The 19,196-nt window shown below is 40.5% G+C and overlaps 3 protein-coding genes across 3 annotated transcripts; 1 reads left to right on the top strand and 2 right to left on the bottom strand.

Moving 5' to 3' along the window:
* Window positions 1-122: 122 nt before the first annotated feature.
* On the bottom strand, window positions 123-6,629 carry LOC135677260 (peroxisomal nicotinamide adenine dinucleotide carrier-like). The gene is made up of 11 exons (XM_065189379.1): window positions 6,298-6,629; window positions 6,124-6,201; window positions 5,953-6,027; window positions 4,687-4,817; window positions 4,383-4,437; window positions 4,112-4,222; window positions 2,158-2,226; window positions 1,985-2,092; window positions 995-1,063; window positions 787-841; window positions 123-515 (listed from the first exon to the last, which is right to left on the bottom strand). The coding sequence occupies exons 1-11, from the start codon at window positions 6,376-6,378 to the stop codon at window positions 325-327; spliced, it is 1,023 nt and encodes a 340-aa protein (XP_065045451.1). The 5' UTR covers window positions 6,379-6,629; the 3' UTR covers window positions 123-324.
* Window positions 6,630-6,864: 235 nt separating this feature from the next.
* On the bottom strand, window positions 6,865-12,613 carry LOC135677259 (sulfoquinovosyl transferase SQD2-like). Its single transcript, XM_065189378.1, has 11 exons — window positions 11,922-12,613; window positions 11,289-11,355; window positions 11,004-11,074; window positions 10,320-10,437; window positions 10,151-10,224; window positions 9,021-9,076; window positions 8,846-8,929; window positions 8,661-8,748; window positions 8,475-8,552; window positions 7,967-8,023; window positions 6,865-7,577 (listed from the first exon to the last, which is right to left on the bottom strand). The coding sequence occupies exons 1-11, from the start codon at window positions 12,254-12,256 to the stop codon at window positions 7,082-7,084; spliced, it is 1,524 nt and encodes a 507-aa protein (XP_065045450.1). The 5' UTR covers window positions 12,257-12,613; the 3' UTR covers window positions 6,865-7,081.
* Window positions 12,614-13,595: 982 nt separating this feature from the next.
* LOC135677258 (cytochrome P450 86A1-like) lies at window positions 13,596-15,552 on the top strand. The gene has a single exon (XM_065189375.1). The coding sequence runs from the start codon at window positions 13,665-13,667 to the stop codon at window positions 15,336-15,338; it is 1,674 nt and encodes a 557-aa protein (XP_065045447.1). The 5' UTR covers window positions 13,596-13,664; the 3' UTR covers window positions 15,339-15,552.
* Window positions 15,553-19,196: the final 3,644 nt, after the last annotated feature.

The following is a 19,196-nucleotide window of genomic DNA, read 5'->3' as shown; positions in this document are numbered from 1 at the left end:
CAAAGACCACACCGCCGCCGGGCCGGAGAGCACGTGCACAGAAACAAATAATTCAGAAAATGGTAGGCAGCCTGACAAGAGAAATACTGCAACATTTTGGATCAAATCATAAAACTACTCCGGAAAAAAATATTGGATGCTGTTTATTTCAGTGTTATAGTCCTCCAGCTAAATAGTCACAAAGTATAGCTTTGTTTTCTGTGTGCATATTCTACAATAAAGCACCATAAATTATTGGTTTAGTAATTACAATTCGTGTAACTAATTGTTTCCAATGCCTGCTAACGACAAACGAATAGAAAATATAACCAGATATGAAGGCCATTAAGGTGGTCTCAACTTTGAATTGCTAAGCTCTCCTGTAACCAATAACCGGGTTGCTTTTACCAGCTCCTCCTTCACCATAAACAGAACTGCTGCAGCAAATACGCTCTGGACTATTTTTGTGCCCATTCCTTTATAGAAACATGAAAGACCTTCATAGCGCATCATTTTTGTGATGGCATCAAATGTACCTTCAGATTTAAAAATAATAATAATAAATTAAAGGTGAGTAATCGGGGAAGCAACACATGATTTGACTAAGATAAGAAACATATATCTATACATCATGAAGTGAATATTTATACATCTAATTCCTATGACCAAAATAAGAAACATATATCTATACATCTATATGTATTTATGAAACCCAAAATAACCACTGTAAAGTGAATATTTTATTAAAAGGTGAATTACACTTCAGAACTTCACTGAATGTAAAATGCATAGGCATGATATGAAGACCTGTATATTGACGCCTCTTATCATCATCAAGTCCTCGTTTTGCTTGCAGCCTTGCCTGGAAAGAAACGACATATCTTGCCTTATCAATTTAGATCTTCAACAAGATGAAAGGGACAAACATCCCCAGAGAATACTCTAAAATTGATCATTTGTGGATGATGAATGAACGATAAAAGCAGCCATTGAATCAATTTATGAATCTCATCACCTTCACCACTAATAGGGGATATGTAACAACAGTAGCTCCAAGTTTGGCAACGGCTCCAAGAAGGAAAATCTGTTACGAGTTATTTCCAGCATCAGTGCATTGATACATATAAACACCAAGAAAAATCTGGACGTTGTCATTTACTCTATGGTGTAGTCAGATCTTTAATGAAATGTTGCAATATACTTGTAATTGTATGGTTGATTTTGAATGCATTAAAGAGGACAGACAGCGGCCCAACACACATGGGCACCAACACAAGCACGGTATGATCCTGACACATCGATAATGGTGACACATTTTAAATAACTATGACATGAAACGAAATGAACAGAAAATCAATTATATATATTTTTACATATAGCTCAGGCTGATGTATATTTTAGACAATCTATGATCATCACATCATAACTTACTAGAAGCATATCGATCATGTAAACAAATAAGAGCCGTTCAAAAAAGGCACTTCAACTACATATAGGAAATATTAAGAAAATTATCATTGTAGCAACTCAAAAGTCCACATAACATCTACAAACCTTATGTAGATTATTGAAGAATCATAAATCTATACCATAACTGTAGGTGATACATATTATCTAATATAATTTGAAAACATATCTTGTAATCTTAAAAATAAGTGGTTTAAAACACACTGACATGAAGCACACTTGTAGTATTTATGCTTGGTATGAGGATGGCCACGTTCATTCAACTTTTCCCCGATATACTAGATTATTTCATAACAGACCCAAGTAACGACTGCAATAAATAAAGCAAATATTATGGAAGAATTGATAAACCAAGGTGTGCCCCCACTAGAGTTAATATGAATTAAATTATACAGAATAAAGATTATTGAGAAGAAACAAAGATAACAGGTCACCAGAGACTTTACCAATTCAAATAACTTGCATAAACCAAGATGAATACATTCAAATTCTACTAATGAATTCTCAATAAGTTACGTCAGATATGATAAAGGTCTACCTCAAGAGCAGTTAATCCTTCAGCACCTTTGGTGTTTGTAGATCGTTTTCTCTTGATCTTTTTTAAAAGAGTTTCATATATCATGAACTGGATAGAAGGATTGCTAACCTGAAACAGGTGCACAACTGAGACCTCATCAATTGAAATTCAAAATCTGTTTATTTTCTACTGACCATTATTAGTGTAGGAATTACACCCTTCCAGAAGCCCCAAAATCCAGCTTCATCATAGAGTTCTTGAACCTGCATTGGGAAAAAAAAATCCTGAGTCAATAAACTAGCCAGACTGAACTTGACAGAAGAGAAATATGTAAAAAGAAGAGAAACACAGAAATTGTCCTGACAAGACTCGTAAATGAAATATGAAAGAAGGATATGGGCAGATATATTTCAAGACCTTCACGGAATTACAGATTTTGCAAGAAACTGATCGATATGTGAGATGCTATGGCCATAATTAAGAAACTTCAGTATCAAGACAATAGAAGAAATATGGCTGCAATATACAAACCATGTATTCTGAAACCAAGGAGCACAGGAAGAAAATAGGGGGCAACTAAGAACAAAAGGAACTTCAAAATTTATTTCTGAAACAACTCTTGGAACATGCATGGTACTAGCGATAGATCTACATGAGCAGATGAGCAGATGAATCTGAGTTCATTCTAGCAAATCAACCTTAAAGAGTAAAATGTCATTTTGAAATAATGTTAATACACCTATGGTCCATAATGTCACTGAAAAAATTCATTATATATTTGTGGGAAATGGCAAGGAAGTTTCCTACCGTGTAGTATTACCAGTACCAAACACAATCTTTGCCTCAGATTCATAAGATTTTAATGATAGATCTACATGGAACATTTAATAACTATCTATAACGCTTCAGAGCCCAAGAGCATTTTTAGGATAATTACCCAGTGCTGCCATTATCTTCATGGGCTAGTTATATGAATCCTATCACTAGCTAGGAGAGAATGCCTTTCTCTAGAACAAAGTTCAGATTGAAAAGTTGATCCCAGTAAATTGTAAAAGATGTTAACTAAGGAAAGTGTCTATGAAAGTGTCTATCCTTTCAAAAGATAGTTACACCAAACGGACCCATGTATCATTTGTCATTGGTCTTGACTCCTGATTATGGAGACAGTTCGCTCATGTCACATATATCAGTACCAATGTCAATGTTAAAAGTTTGAGGTATTTTCTTTCTGTAAACAACTTAAGTTTTCATGACCAATCTAATCATGAAATTGCCCATCACGACAAGATAGACTTTAAGATCCTTAATATACCTCTAGTAATTTTTGCAAACGTTGTCCTTAAGTTGCTGGTAGTTTTCAGAAGCATTTGGCAGCATTTACAGAATTATAAAACCACCACCAGCAGATCCCGCATGAGCAGACTTATTCTATCCTAACTTGGTAGTCCTCTAGGTTAAAATGATGGATAGAGCCTCATTGCACTGGATTTCAAAGTAACTCAAATCTTGTGCACAAGGCCATGCTACATAATTCTGATACAAACATTTGTGATACTGAGGAGACTTGTGCATATATTGTACATTGTTAAGAAACAGCAAATTGACCTATTCAAATAAGTTTCCTAATGTCTAATATGTGTTTGCCTATATTGTGGTATACTAAATGATCAACTATATGATGGCTTTAGAAGATAGAATTGACCTCTTTACAATAGACTGCACAATATTTTTCACCCCTTTTCACAATCTTATCTAATTGTATTTGTGGTTCATTTATAAATTCAGCAAAAAGGACTATTTAAGGAGGTATCGTGACATGCCTCGAACAAGTACTTAAGAATTATTTCTATATATAATGCAAGGGTCTCTCCTAACAACTATGTGCATTGTAGTATAAATATGTCATCTACCTTATCCAAGTTTCCACCATTCTTAACATGCAAAGCATGTGCTATGCTCTAGTATCTATAATGGAATTAAAAGTTAAAAGTCTTGGTCTCCCTTCTATACAACTAACAATGTCAGCGCAACCATTCCTGTACTTCAATGGGAAAAAACATACCAATACAATTAAGCTTTATACTTATCCTAGACAGTAATATTAGATACCGTACTGGTGAAGAGTACAGACAACCAACTTATGCATACCACATGGCTAGTTCTGTATGGTTGATGCTCAACAACTGCAAGCTGAATTGCTTCATCAGGAAGAGATCGTAGAACATGATTAGGTGATCTGTTACTTTTCTTCTTGTGAGTCTGCATAATTTCACATATTAGCAAGTCATCGTGTAGGCGAAGTAAATCTTGGCAACTATTTCAACATTGAGGTAACCCGGGATTATGCATGATAGTGCTGAAAAAGAAGACACAACAATGAAAAAACTAGAAATGACCAAAGACCAAACTAGTTTGTTACCTGCATACGAGTAACTACTACCCAGATAGGATTTGTCAGTAAAACATTTACACATCTGCAAACATGAAAATGGTGAGAAACTTAGTAAACAGCTAATTGTACATCAAGTTAAATATATTACACTAAGGATGGTGCTGAAATTAAGAAGGTTCTCTGTCAAACTATTCGTAGGAACCATCTTGCAAAGTAATACAACATAATCATAATATATTAAGCAAGACATGGCAAGAAATAGCAGTGTAACATCCAACTCCGGTAGTACACTAAAAATTTTGAATAAGAAACCAATGTCCTTGTTAATCACCCTGCAAGTGCAGCAACAACAAGTGACTGGAACATGCCTACAGATCCATCACCAATGCCTTTCTTCCAGCGATCTTGAGCAGCATTTTCTGCCCTGTTCCTAAATATTTGATAGAAATAGTAATAAACACCCTGTACAAGAAAAACAAATTCAACATTAAAGCCTTGTGTGGAAAAAACTTAAAATTATTCTGGTAGTTAACAAACTTATAATTATGCAAGTTAAATACAATGAAAACAGCAAGCTACAAAAGCATGCAGTTGGTGCAAAGGCACTTGCATAATGAATCCAAAAGACAATAGCAAGCAAACAAGCAGAAAAACATAAGCATAATTTGGTCAGAAAGTTTTTTTTCTGTTGGCTAGGCAACATATAACCAGATCTAGACAACATATAACCGGATCAAGTCAAAGCCAAGAAATCCAAAGTCACCACATAATGGGTAGATAATCCCATAGAAGAAAGGTTTCCAAGAAAGTCGTAGCCTTTATGACAACCATCCCCCATTACAATCTTAAGCTTCTGCATTATAAGATTCATCAGCCTCAAATTATAGCAGCATCAACCTAGGGCTCAGTTCCCATGAGAAACATGCTTTCGACAATGAACTTTTTCTTTTATACACAAACTATTTCATAGTGCCAACGAAACTCAAGTGGTTCCTGATGTCATGACAATGCAAACCTAGGGGACAGAACCGACCTTGGTAACAAGTGGTAAGAAGACCTTTCTTCATGTTATTGGAGCCATGCAGTGTGTGAAGAATACCAACAGCGTGAAGAATTGCTGCCATTTAGCTGTATAAAATTAGCTTCCAAGCCTTTGCCGACCTCAGAAACAGAAACAAGGAGAAATTGGAATCTTGTCTTAATTATGGAGAGATGCTGCTAAATTGTCTTTATTAGTCAATACAACACATCAAGCAACATTCTTAATCAAATGATCATCTCATTCAAGGTGGCAAGTTACACTGAAAGAATAAATGGAATAGAAATCATGTCTATACACAGCAGTCGTCCTGATCCTAAAACTTCGACCCGAGACAGTACTAGTAGCAACTGGACCTGGTCAAGAACCAGCCAACCGGACACAAGCTGCCATCACAGGAAGAAAGAAAAAGAAATGCAACCAACGTGATTGTAATCGATAAGGACGGGAAGCCCATAACAAACACGGGAAGAAGGTAAAGGGAAAGGTGGGACCGCACAAGCAAGCTTGTCAACTAGAAAGGGCCAATGAGAAGAGAGGCAGCGTTGGCAAACCAACCTGGGAAGCCGCCGTGCCGACCACCGACGGCGCAAGCCCACCATAGAGCCGCTCCCATCCCTCTTGCTGCACCACCTGCGATCAAGCAGGTTACCCCCGACCAATGCAGGTCGCCTAAAAATACACGGAACAAAAAGATCTCCAAAATCAAGGGAAGACGGTGGAACGTACCTCCAGCATCTGCCGCACGACGCCATCCCTTGCGTCGAACTTGGACGGATCGCGCTCGGTCTGTTGACGGGTGTTCACCTGAGACGATCCGATTCATATGAGAGATCAATTTGACGAAAGATCAATTACAAAAACCCAAAACAGAAACTGATCAAGAAAGGATAAAAGGAGTACGGTTTGCAAGGGGTAGGTGATGAGCTGTGCGATGATCCCACCACCGGCGCCGGCCAACCCGTTGATGAGCGCGTCCGACATCCCTCCCTACCACCGCCCTGTCCCTCCCTGCCCTTATGACCAACTCGCTCAAGAGACCGGGCAAGAGAGAGAGAGAGAGAGAGAGAGACAATGGTAGGTAAAGAGAGGAGCAAAGAGGGAGGGAGGGAGGAATAGAGGGTTTACAGCATACGAGGCGATGATGGGGAAAAGAGGGCTTGATGATGTACCGACGAAACGGAAGGGGTGACTGGGAAGAGGAGACGGAGGGGGTGGTTGCGTTGTGTACTAAGCAAAGATGGGAGGAAATTACTACACCATTATTGGACGAGTCAATGAATGTGGCGCGTTGATGTGGACCGGTTGACGAACCAAATCAAATGCAGGCGACTGCGAGTCCGACGTGTTCGGATACGCGCCGCTGTCATATAGTGAAGGCTGTATGCGCTGAATTGTCGCTGAGAGCAATTTGCAAGGGGAATTAAGAGTCGTAAATTCCTAATAACATGACGCTCTGGGAAAATAGGATACAGTAAATTTGCGTATCACATCATTAATAGTATTATCGCTGATATATTACTAAAGACATCTAATCATCCAATCTATTAGCGTTACTATGATCATTTCCATCTGGCGTAAGTTCGCTGCACATGTTACATTATTAACATAAGCAGCAGTCAGATTAGTAATGACTTGGTCCAGTAACACTTGTAAAGGTATTGAGCGACCATCGCGCACGCACATATCAACCATAGTTGATTTGTGGTGATTTGAAGAACCTTCTGACCAACCGTTGGAGCGGTCCGAGAAGCTGAGCCCTCTTCTTCCTCCAGAACCAGATTGCCGCATTGTACTGCTCGTTTCGTATCTTCCGCGTCGCTGCTCTCCAGTCGTACTTCTCCATCTCCTCCCGCGCCGCCTTGCCCATGGCTTCTCTGAACTCCCTGCATGACAGGAGCCGCTCGATCTTGCTCATGCAGTCATCAAGGTCGCCGGGAGCAAAGAGGAAGCTGGTCTTCCCTTCCTGCTCCTCCGGTATGATGTCTGGAATTCCTCCGGCACGGGCTGCTACGACGGGAACTCCGGACGACATGGCCTCCAACACGACGAAGCCAAGGGTCTCCGACTCCGAAGGCATCATGAAAACATCCCCGCTGGCGTATGCCTGCGAGAGCTCTACTCCCTGCAGCATTCCAGTGAACACCACCGGCATACCTGAGAACATCTTTTCCAGTTCAGGCCTGCATGGATAAAGAGAACACAAGCAAACCTGGAATCAGTTAATAAGAATGATTTGTCCATTGATGAGATTCCATCAATTATAAGAATGCCTGCAATGGAAATGGAAGTGGTGGCAACTTTAGCCTGACAATGGCATGCCAAAGTTTATGTTGATGATGATGATATGGTAATTTTCTTAAAATAACATCATCAGAAATCCTGTAATGCCTTCATTATTATAACAGGAACAAAGAATCATCAAAACAAAATTCATGCTATTTGGATCTGGAGACATCATGTTAAAGACAACAGAGGGAAAAGAATGTCCTTCACAACATGGCATTTGTATTATCAGAGTTAGCCTCCTAACCGAGGGAAAAGAAAGAAAGCAAAGCAAGGGTAGCAATACCTATATGGTCCATCTCCGACGAAAGCAATTCTTACTCCTGGCAGCCTATCCATAACACTGATCAATCATAAAATTGCCGATGAGTTAATATTCTTGTAAACACGGGAAAAAATTCATAGGCGAATAATCGCAATTAGGTGGATGGTTCATCCACATCTCTGAAGTTATGCTTGGTTGGACCAAAGAGTCCATTGAAAAGTGTATTTTCCTTCAAAATCTATTAAAGGGAAACAAGAAAAATTAGAGAAGAATCTCTTTCTTCTTTTTTTTTTGGAAATCATCCTTTTATGTTTCTTTTTTTTCCCTCCGAGAATAGTAAATTATCCCAAATCTTTGTTCACTTTGCCTGTCCATCCTAATGTTTTTATTCCTAAAGAATATGAGTCACAAGTCAAAAGGAAAAAAAAAGCACCAGTAACCAAATTAGTAGAACTGAAAATGAGCTAAACAAAGATGATTTCTAATTCCAGTATATGTTTAAACGTGAAAGCCTCAAAGGAGAACCAACCTTTTCAGAAAATCCAAGCTCTTTTCAACTCCTAATCGTCCAACATGAATTAACAATGGCTTTTCTGGTTCACCATTACTAGCAAAGGAGGCAAACAAAATTAAACAAATTTAAAGTATTTCAAACACTGTCCTTTTGTAAGTCAACTTGCTCATGCCAGTGTGCTGGTGGAGTGCAGCGAGCTACCTTAGCCTCATACGCATTTCATGGCTCCGATAACGAGGGTGGAAGTTATCTGAATCAACACCCTTGTTCCAAAGGCGAATTTTGTTAGCTGTTGAAAAATAAAGGCATGTGTCAGCACAAAAGGAGAAATATAACACGAGGAACAAAGGTAGGCAGCTCAGCTCTGCAACAAAATATTTGTTAACCTGCTGCTACATGAGCATCTATAAGATCCTTGCTAATAGCAGCTGAAGGCACTAAAGTAAGATCAGCAGCTCTATGAAGGAACCCTTGGAAGTAAAGATCAGAGAATTAGAAACATATTAACAGTGTTAAAGGAGCTTATGCTTTGGGGAAAAGAACAAGAAATAGATTTCTTACTTATTATCAACCACATGGGCTTCACCAACCAACTGAATGTATATCTGGGAATATATCTGTGACAATGACAGGAAAATACTAGCTAAGTTGCAAGCAAGACACTATTAAAGCATTATATTTGGTTACACATTTAAAATACATTTTAGTGAAAGCAAGGAACTTGATTGGGGGTGTGCCACCTTTATATGGAGTAATTCCTTAAATAGAAAACCATCTTGTTTATACCAGATAATATTACATAGATGGAGGCAATAACCCAGACATTATTAAAGGAGCTTTTCTTATTCACATAATCTTGATCAGAGGAAATAACAAAAGGAAGGACATTGATGTCTTAAAGAAGAAAATAAAAAAGGAAATGGATGCAAGGGAGGGCTAACTAGAGGAATGGAGTAAATCTTGGTCAATAAAACTTGGGCTACCTGGAAGCAAGATATCATGACAACCACTTTATATCTACAGATTAATTATCTGTAACATATATCTTAAGTAAAGATTACATTCTTCTTTTCCTTCTCACGCTACTTTGGTAAACAAATTTCATACATTTGCATTATTAAGATTGTCATATGTTTAATAACCATCAAAGGCAAAACAGATTACCAACTTCAAAATTTCTTTTAAAAGATGAAAAATATGTGAAATAAGTATTACATCTTTCTGGAAACAAATCTTTAGCTGTCAGAAATTTGTAACAATAAATGATACATTTTGTCATTAAAAGGAGCTGTTTCTTTAACTTGAGAATGCAGCCTCCAATAATAGAATAGACTGTGGCAACTAAATTTGATTAATAGACTGACATCCAAAAGAAGGTAAAGAAGTTCTTTATGGGAAAAGAAATTGCTAGAAAAAAGATTCAAACATCTCATAAATGATGTCAATTTGGCATTACGCTCTTCTTAGGATCAAGAGCACAGGCAGTCGTACTTACAATAGCACAAATATACTGGTAGAATAAAAAAAGAAATAAACTTTGTGCTTATCAAGGACATGCATTCCTTTTCAAATCAGTTCTTAGTAGTGGACTATTGAAGAACTTGGTCATTTGGTTCTAACAGAACATCAAAATGCGCAGGAGCTGGTGACGTTAACAAAATTTACATAGTTTAGTGCAAAAACAAACTTACATTGGAACGTGGGTGTGATATGACATCACTATTGGAACACAAAGCAATTTGGCAATTGCCAAAGCACCAAACACCTGAAGAAATGCTCAGCGTTAGTAGGACATAATCTGCAAAAAGTCTCATTTCTATGAATGAAGATGCATGTTTAAGTTAAGTACATGAGGAATACCATGATTCCTGGAGAAGATGCATGAATAATGTCAGGCTTGAACTTTGCCACTTCTGAAATTATTCTAGGGCTCAGTGCCAATGAAAGTGGAACTTTCTGATACCATGGGCAGGGGAAGCTGAACAAAGAAGTTGAGAATTACAGATAGAACTAAACCAAAAATACAAGAACTTTAACCATTGAGAAAAACGTTAAGAGTAAAGTGAATGTCACAAAATATATACTAAAGATGAAATATGTCATCTTTATATTCTATATATTCTTACAAGTTAGTTGCTTGAATAATAACTTACCACATAAATGCTACTTAAGATACAAACTTAAGATGAAATATGTCATTTGAACTTGCTGAGGTGGATAATAGAAAGTTCACAACCAGAGAACAACCACAAATGGCTCAGTCAACTTGGGCGACATGACATTTCTAATCTGATCAATATGATTTACATATGTGACATCATAGGAGCAAGGCTTGCACATTACAGACCCTTAGGTAACTTGAGGATGATCAAAATCAAAGGAAATAGCCCTTTTATAATTCACTATGATTAAATTGTCCATAACCTTTTAGGTCTCAATAGCAGTTGGAAATGATGGTCCGACAAGCAACATGCTCAGGTACATGAGAATCTGCTTCTAAGACAGCAATAGTGCATCAAATATAGGAAAATGAACTTTGTGTACCTCCATGAACCAATAACCTTTGCGCCATAGAATTCCTGAGGTACCCCTTCATGGGTAGTCACCACAATGACCTACACGAAGCACCAGTTTAAAAAAATCTTCAGAAACACAACTTTCTCTCAGTAAAAGAAACTTCCAAGATACTCTTTTTACAAATGTTAGGATGGCATTCACTACTTTGCTAACACCCCAAGAATCAGTGTTTCCAAAGTAACATAGAAAATGCATATGATCAATAAAATGAATAAGAGTCTCAGATGAAGTTGAATGTGGTGAAGTATAGACCTCATCCCCCATTTCACGCAGATGTTTGATGAAATTCTGGAAGCGGTTCTTATATCCAGAAATATAACTGTCAAACATGAAATTGAAAAAGAATAATGAATAATGAGCTTATAAGCAACAATTTATTAGGAAAATCAAGGTTGGTTAATTTGGACACAAGCCTACTGAAAAAATAAGCATTATATCAGAAAAAATATGGATAAGTATAATGATAGAGAAAGCATTATAAGGTGCTTCGGTCAGCCCAACATCAATTTATCATTGTACATATGTGATTTTTTTGGACAGATGGACTTAATATGGTGTTTTCTCTGCATCATCACCAAGTTCTTTTGGTATGTTGACTATTCTTGTTTAGTAAGTAAAATTAGATTCCGGAAGTGATAGTCATAAATCAGGATAACTATAAACAGATAAACTAAAGTACCTTAGGATTGATCCCTGAAAATGTACAAGAAAAACCATGTAGAAAAGCTAAAAAAGATTAACAAGAATCGCAGGCAATGATCAAACCCACTTCGCTCCAAGATTGTATCTTGACAAACCACAGAAAGTAAAAGAGAACGAAGTTCCTTTACCAAGACAACTAAAAAAGGGTTCCAAAATTGAGCAAGGATGGAAACGAGAACTTACGCGAAGGGGGAGGGCTCGACGAAGAGGGCAATGCGGCGAGGCTTAGAGTTACCCTCTTGATCCTCCAAGATCATGGGCGGCGTTTCTTCCTCCTCCTCGTCCTCCTTCACCTCTTCAATGACCATCTTCTTGCTCATCTCGGCGTAGGCCCCAATTTTCCGCCTCCCTCGCCGCAAGGCGATCCGCAGCTCCCTCGGAAAAGACGACGACGAGAAGCTAAGAGAAGGGGAAGAAGCAGGGGGGTAATGGAAGCTAAGGAGGTGCGTCGGCGGAGAAGGGGTGACGGCCGGAGAGCGGAGATGGTTTGTACGAAGTAGTGAGTCAGCGGGAATCATGTGTGATGAAGGGATGTAATCGGAGATTAGGAGGGGTTGGGTTGCCTACAATTCAACTCGCAGGGCCACGAAAGAACAGGCAAAGATGAGAGGCGGGGAGGGGCGACGAGGGCTTGTCTTTGTTTGGAGTGGGGAGGGTTTTGAGAAGGCGCTCCTCCAAGGAGAGGTATATTCTCGCCGGAGGAGCGAATAAGAAAGGAGCATATGCTCTCCGTTTTGGCTTTGGGTGGAACATGTTGTGTGCCACCGCCGTCACCGCCTAATCCACCCTCTTCTTCTTCCCAGCCCCAAATCTCGGTCTTGCTCCTCCGTCCAATTCCCGCGTGCCACCTGTCCCCTTCCGATCGTTGAATGGATTTTGTTTCCTCCTCCGCTTGCAGAAACACTATTTTTGTTTGGCAAAATTTCATAGATATTTCTCACATATTTATTCCTCTGAATTTAATTTTAGCATGTGCAACTTTCGAAAAATCAATAATTTATAAATTTTTTTATCAATTATATATATATATATGTATGTATATTGAGAATATATTTATTTTTAGATTTGCGGGAGCCACCTGTGGGCCAAAGAACGCGTCCAACGACGGGACAGGTAGAAAAGGAGGCGGATCCCACTTTTCGTGACGTATGCTTCACGCTCACAAGCACCCCCCAGCCAATCCCAAAAGACTATCTTGCACCTTGCCTTGAGATTTGTGCAACGGCGAAATCGTGTGATTCATATTCTTCAAGCGACATTATCGGACGCATTTGAACCGTTTTGTAGCCGTATTTTCGTGGTGTGTGATTTTTTGATACTTCATCCATGCTTCCATATGGCACATTCTTCCATACGTTTCGCTTAGCAGAGTTCATATAAATCTACCATCGAATTGCGTGCTCTAAGTTCATACGATTCCGCTGAGACCAAAAGGTGAAACGATTGGGTTGTCTCATTCATACTCAACCCTTTCGCTCATGGCTTCTCCAGAACCCCTTTCTCCAGACCCACGGATTTGATTTGGTTGGACGGATCAACCAAAGCGCACTCTTTCTTTCAAAGCCGTCTTTTAAAGGAAAAGGGTGTCGTCTGAGTGTTCCCCGTGCAAATAAATCGTGCACCAGAGGGACACTTCACTTCTTGTCAACTCTAAAAGGCTACACTGTCCTGCTCAGTCTATCAATTCGTCCAGAGACTTTCTTCCATGGTTGGTATGACCTATGAAGTCTGGTACCGCTGCAAGAAATGTCTTATGAGAGAAGCTCTGCTTCGTTTTCTTTCCCAACAACCCTATATTACTCCCTCTGTCGTCGCAGCGCTGGTTGAGACTATATAAGTATCACGAGCACTGAGAACATTGCTCCCATCTTCATCGGACAGTGCTTGATATAGCACCATCCGATTACAACCACAAGGCATTTGGCAATGGCAGGAATTATCCAAGCGATCCAACAGCAGCAGCAGCGGCAAGTAGAAGGTGATAGCCTCCGCTTGCTGCTGGCGGCGCTCGTGGTGGCTTTGGCGGTGTCGACCTACCTTACGTGGTTCTGGGCGCTCACGCGGCGGCTGAACGGCCCCAAGGTGTGGCCATTTTTGGGCAGCCTTCCGGGTCTCGTCGCCAACCGTGCCCGCATGCACGACTGGATCTCCGACAACCTCCGGGCCACCGGCGAAGCTGCCACCTACCAGACCTGCATCCTGCCGCTGCCTCTCCTTGCTCGCCGTCAGGGGCTGGTGACGGTCACTTGCCACCCCCGGAACTTGGAGCACGTCCTGCGCAGCCGCTTCGAGAACTACCCCAAGGGCCCCCAGATGCAGGCCGCCTTCCACGACCTGCTCGGCCGCGGCATCTTCAACTCCGACGGCGAGACGTGGCTCATCCAGCGCAAGACCGCCGCCCTCGAGTTTACCACCCGCACCCTTCGCCAAGCCATGGCCCGATGGACGAACCGCTCCATTAAGGACCGCCTCTGGCGCATCCTTGCTGACCGCTGCGGTGACGGGAAAGCCGTCGACCTCCAGGACCTCCTCCTCCGCCTCACCTTCGACAACATCTGCGGTCTCACCTTTGGCAAGGACCCCGAGACGCTGTCCCCAGGCCTCCCCCACAACGCCTTCACCGCGGCCTTCGACGCTGCCACCGAGGCCACCCTCCAGCGCTTGCTGTTCCCTGGCTTCTTCTGGCGCTTGAAGAAGGCCCTGCGCCTCGGAAGCGAACAGAGGCTGCGGAAGAGCCTCGAGGTAGTCGACCAGCACATGGCCACGGCCATCGCGGAGCGCAAGCTAGCCCCCTCCGACGACCTGCTCTCCCGGTTCATGAAGAAGCGCGACGCCGACGGCAACGCCTTCTCGTCCTCGGTTCTCCAGCGTATCGCCCTCAATTTCTTGCTCGCCGGGCGCGACACCTCATCCGTCGCCCTCAGCTGGTTCTTCTGGACTGTAATGCGGCGGCCCGACGTGGAGAAGAAGCTTGTGGACGAGATGACGGCGGTACTGACGGATACGCGCGGGCCGGACACAGCCACGTGGTTAGCGGAGCCGATGAGATTCGACGAGCTGGACCGGCTGGTGCACCTGAAGGCGGCACTGCAGGAGACCCTGCGACTGTACCCGTCAGTGCCGCAGGACACCAAGTACGTGGTCGCCGACGACGTCTTGCCGGACGGGACCGTAGTGCCGGCGGGTTCGACCGTCACCTACTCCATCTACTCAGTGGGGAGAATGGAGTCGATATGGGGGAAGGACTGCAGAGAGTTCCGTCCAGAGAGGTGGCTGTCGGCCGAGGGGGACCGATTCGAGCCGGCCAAGGACCCATATCAGTTCGTGGCGTTCAACGGCGGGCCGAGGACGTGCCTGGGGAAGGATCTGGCCGACCTCCAAATGAAGTCCATCGCATCAGCGGTGCTGCTCCGCTACCGCCTGGAGCTCGTGCCGGGCCACCGGGTGCAGCAGAAGATGTCCCTCACCCTCTTCATGAAGAACGGGCTTCGAGTCTACGTGCGACCAAGAAGCCACGGCGACGACGCCCGCCATCCGTGCTCGTCTCCGGATCAAGTGAGTGTTTCATCGACTGCTACCACCACCGCTGTCGCTGCTTAAAGGCGGGAGAGCCGCACGACAACAACGTCATGTTTCGTCCACGATGCTACTGGTGATCATCGTTCGTCCATCAATTTGTTCGTTTGTATGTGCTTCTATTGGTCATTACGTTTCTGTTTTCGCAAGGAGTCTCTTTCACGTACTGAAAAGGGATTATATTATAAGCTTCTTTGTAAGATTTCTACATAGTTGTTGAGCAATAAAGTATTTTTCTAAAGAAAAGAAAAGCGCAGTTCTCACTTACTCCTCGCGATGGAATTTATTGTGCCTTCCTTACGGCAGCAGATTCCAAGGTTAGACCTACAAATTGACTTTGTTATTGAACATCTGAGAATAATTATATTTCACATTTTTTCTATACACGAATGCAAAATGTTAATCCAGAAAACGTTAGCATTGCGATCAAAATGGTGCAACCCACATCCGAGCAAGGAAAGTGACGTCCTCCGAAAACATGCCATGGTACAATGTATCCTGGAAGGACGCACCAAGATAGTAGCATTAAAGGGTGTAGACCGCCACGGGGAGAGGACAGGGGGAGAGAAGAAAAAGAACCATGGAAAATAAGCCTAAATCCATCTCTCAGTGTCATCACCCTTCGGTGCCCCTCTCATGTTTTTGCAAGTCGAAGGAGCAGGTCGGCTGTCTACGAGAGAGTTACAAATCATCATAGTATTGTAAACAATCTATCGTGTACAATGTATTCAGGAAAAATATCATTAATGTCTTAATTAACTAGACATAATTTAAATTTATATTCATTGATGTCAAGTTCCTTAGATGTCACTTGCATTAAGATTGAGATCGGTAGAAGTTTTCTGATCTAATCCGTCCGACACACTAACTAATAATTCGTCGTATACAAGTATAAATAGGAATAATAAAAAAATCATATATTTCTTTGTATTAAAAGATGAGTTTTTATATATGAGTATAAAGGGTACGAATGAAGCTTCGAATGTCTTTCTCATCATCTACAAGAATAAAATTTTGCCTTCTCTTTCCTCTTTAAGCATTACGTGGCAATGATATATTAGATGATTAGTCATATCTCCTATTATTTATCCCCCCTAACAAAAGCATACTTCCAGGCATATGAGTGTTTGAAATTTGCTCTCATGGGCCAGGTTGTTCCGACACATGTGCCTCGGACACGTTTTACCTTGTTTCTACTATGACAAATTTTTTTTCGTACTGGTCGAGACTTCTTGACTCATACGTCTAGGGCACGGTTAGCTTTGTGCCTCCACCATGATAGATTTTTTTTACGTAGGTAGGGTTTTTCTGACTCATACATCTTAAGCGTATTTTGCCTTATGCCTTCACCACGGCCGATTATTTTTTTATATGGGTTGGGTTTTTCTCAACTCAAGCGTCTCGAGCGCATTTGGTCTTGCACCTCTATCACAGTGGATTTATCTTCACGTGTGTTGGCTTTTCCTAACTCATGTGTCTCAAGCACTTTTAACCTTATACCTCCGTCGTGGTAGATTTTTCTTCACGCGTCTCAAGCGCATTTGGCCTTATGCCTTTGCCATAGTGGATTTTTATACCTCATAAGCCCATATAGCACATTTTGAATCTTTTGTCTAGTATGTTTCAAATCTCTTATCTAGCACTTTTCGAATCCTTCGTCTAGCATATTTTGAATCCGTTCTTCAATGCTTTTTGAATCCTTAAGTCATCGATGTCTCTTAAGAAGTGTCCCGATGGGACACTTGTCTCAATCATGAGAGGAAATAGGTTGGCTTCCTCTCTATAAATCCTTCTTCATCTTATTGGTGAGGTTCATTCCTCCATTTGTGCCTCCAGGGCCTCCTTAAAAATCTTATTTGCTCCGTTCCGATTCCCTGAAACGTGAGTTGGTTTTTAAGTCACTTGTAGTCTCGACATTAGTTTGACAACAATTTTATCTTCTATTATTTTGCATCTAAATTTCCTCGGGTCGAGATGTCTCTATTTTCTTGTATAAGTTCCTCTTAATCTATCAACTATTAGACGATCGAGGTTTACACTTAATCTTTGGACAACTAAAGGGTAGAGAAAGTCCTGACCTCCTTTTTCTCAAGAGTGGTAGTTCTTATGAACCCGAAAGTTCTTCGGGACTTAGAGTCTATGAAAAACTCGCATAACTGTGATTTAGTGGTGAGTGCACCACTTCTGGATCACCTGCGAGCTAACTATTCTATCTCAATCGAGTTCGACTTGCAAGTCCCCCGACCCAATTAACGTCTATTCGATCTCACATCGAGGTCTCTTTGCTTATTTCGTGATGCCCTCAAAACAAGACTGCATCTTCCCCTCAATGATGATGTCTTGCCTATAGTGATGGAAGATATCTCATTCTCATATGGTGCCAAACTCATAGCACTATCTAATAGTGTTCATTGAGAAATGCTGGCATGCCAATATTACTTCGACCTGCAAATTTTTTGTGATTTATTTTTATTATGTAAGAGAAAAAGTGGCTACTACTTGGTCACTTACGAGGGCTTCAAAGTTGGCAGATCCCCTTCCAACCAAAGGGTTAGAATGAGCTATTTTTTTTCGTAGGTCCAAGTCAAGATTGGGGTTTTGATCTCGGTTGATCGATGCATTACATAGATAACACTCCCCCTTATCGTCGGACGAGGAAACAGGTTAAGTGTTTCGACCATGGCTTGCAATTATCGTTCTCACCATCAATGATGAGAGGAAAAGTTTACGATTGTCTTTCAAGAGAAAACTTATCGTCATTAATGATGAGAAGAAAATTTATAAATATCTTTTTCGTTATAAATAATTTATAAAATATCTTTTTCAATATAAATAATGATTTCTTGATCACTTTCACATATAAATGTCAAATATGATTAGGTATCTCCATCTTAACCAGATGAAACATTTTCTCAATCATAATAGATTATAATATTCGATATATTATAATTAAGTAAAACATCTCGTGAATAATGTATTTGCCCAAATATTAGTATCCAAGTATCCGATGGGGCCTTCCAAACATTTGTATATAAGTAACAACCGTCGTTATGTTAGGCACATAAAAGTCATAACCTGAAAATACAATAAAAAAGTAAATAACAATTATTCAATACACAGTATCCAATCAAAAATTGACAATATGAACACTCGAACTTGACATATAAAAAAAATGTTTATCATAAAGGTATTTGATATTATGTAATTAATGATGATTATAAAACAAATATTATATTAAATTATCTTTCTATATTTTAATTTTAAATTAACTAAATTAAATTATTTTTTACTCACAAATAAACCTAACCCGACTTAATCATTCGAGGATCTCATCGAATGCACTCGACATAAAGTTGTCTACGTAGTATATAAGACATAAATCTTTTATATACTCGAGTAAACTTCTTTCCATCCCATCGTGATTCTATACTTATTACAAAAAATTCTTTTCATTTTCAATATATGAAATGATTGATTAAAATACTAAAAAAGATTTCACTATACATGCAATTTAGGGGAAAAGAAAAAAGAAATTCCGGTGAGTTAAAAACATGATAACAACTACGATGAAGATTATAATTTTCCACTTCAAAATGTATGCAAATGCAAAACCACTATTTATCCGCTTAAAAATAGTTTTCTTGGTTCTCTGCACATTTATTAATATCATATGCTCATAATTTGGATACATTATTTCGTTCGTTTGGATTTATTATGCCTATTTTAATTATGTTCCTATCCTTAATTTAGGGGCCAGATGCGATGTCTCGAATGCGTCCGACTCATGACCGGGTTGGAGGGCGATCCGATCCGGTAACGACATGATCCGACTCTATATTACATTTCATGTATCATTTGGATGGCCATACTTGATGCGTTTTC

Source organism: Musa acuminata, chromosome BXJ1-6 (assembly GCF_036884655.1).
Source record: "Musa acuminata AAA Group cultivar baxijiao chromosome BXJ1-6, Cavendish_Baxijiao_AAA, whole genome shotgun sequence".
In the NCBI taxonomy this organism is placed as follows: Eukaryota; Viridiplantae; Streptophyta; class Magnoliopsida; order Zingiberales; family Musaceae; genus Musa; species Musa acuminata.
This window is presented reverse-complemented; position numbering and strand designations above follow the sequence as displayed.

What these genes read in the sequence shown, in the direction of transcription:
- LOC135677260 (XM_065189379.1), bottom strand. Translation starts at nt 6,378, where the DNA reads ATGTCGGACGCGCTCATCAACGGGTTGGCCGGCGCCGGTGGTGGGATC. An exon ending in TCGTGCGGCAGATGCTGGAG is followed by an intron (nt 6,028 to 6,123) that starts GTACGTTCCACC and finishes GCTTGATCGCAG; the next exon opens with GTGGTGCAGCAAGAGGGATG. An exon ending in ATCCCCTATTAGTGGTGAAG is followed by an intron (nt 842 to 994) that starts GTGATGAGATTC and finishes GTTTCTTTCCAG; the next exon opens with GCAAGGCTGCAAGCAAAACG.
- LOC135677259 (XM_065189378.1), bottom strand. Translation starts at nt 12,256, where the DNA reads ATGATTCCCGCTGACTCACTACTTCGTACAAACCATCTCCGCTCTCCG. An exon ending in CATCTTCTCCAGGAATCATG is followed by an intron (nt 10,225 to 10,319) that starts GTATTCCTCATG and finishes GCATTTCTTCAG; the next exon opens with GTGTTTGGTGCTTTGGCAAT. An exon ending in GAAATGCGTATGAGGCTAAG is followed by an intron (nt 8,553 to 8,660) that starts GTAGCTCGCTGC and finishes CTCCTTTGCTAG; the next exon opens with TAATGGTGAACCAGAAAAGC.
- LOC135677258 (XM_065189375.1), top strand. Translation starts at nt 13,665, where the DNA reads ATGGCAGGAATTATCCAAGCGATCCAACAGCAGCAGCAGCGGCAAGTA.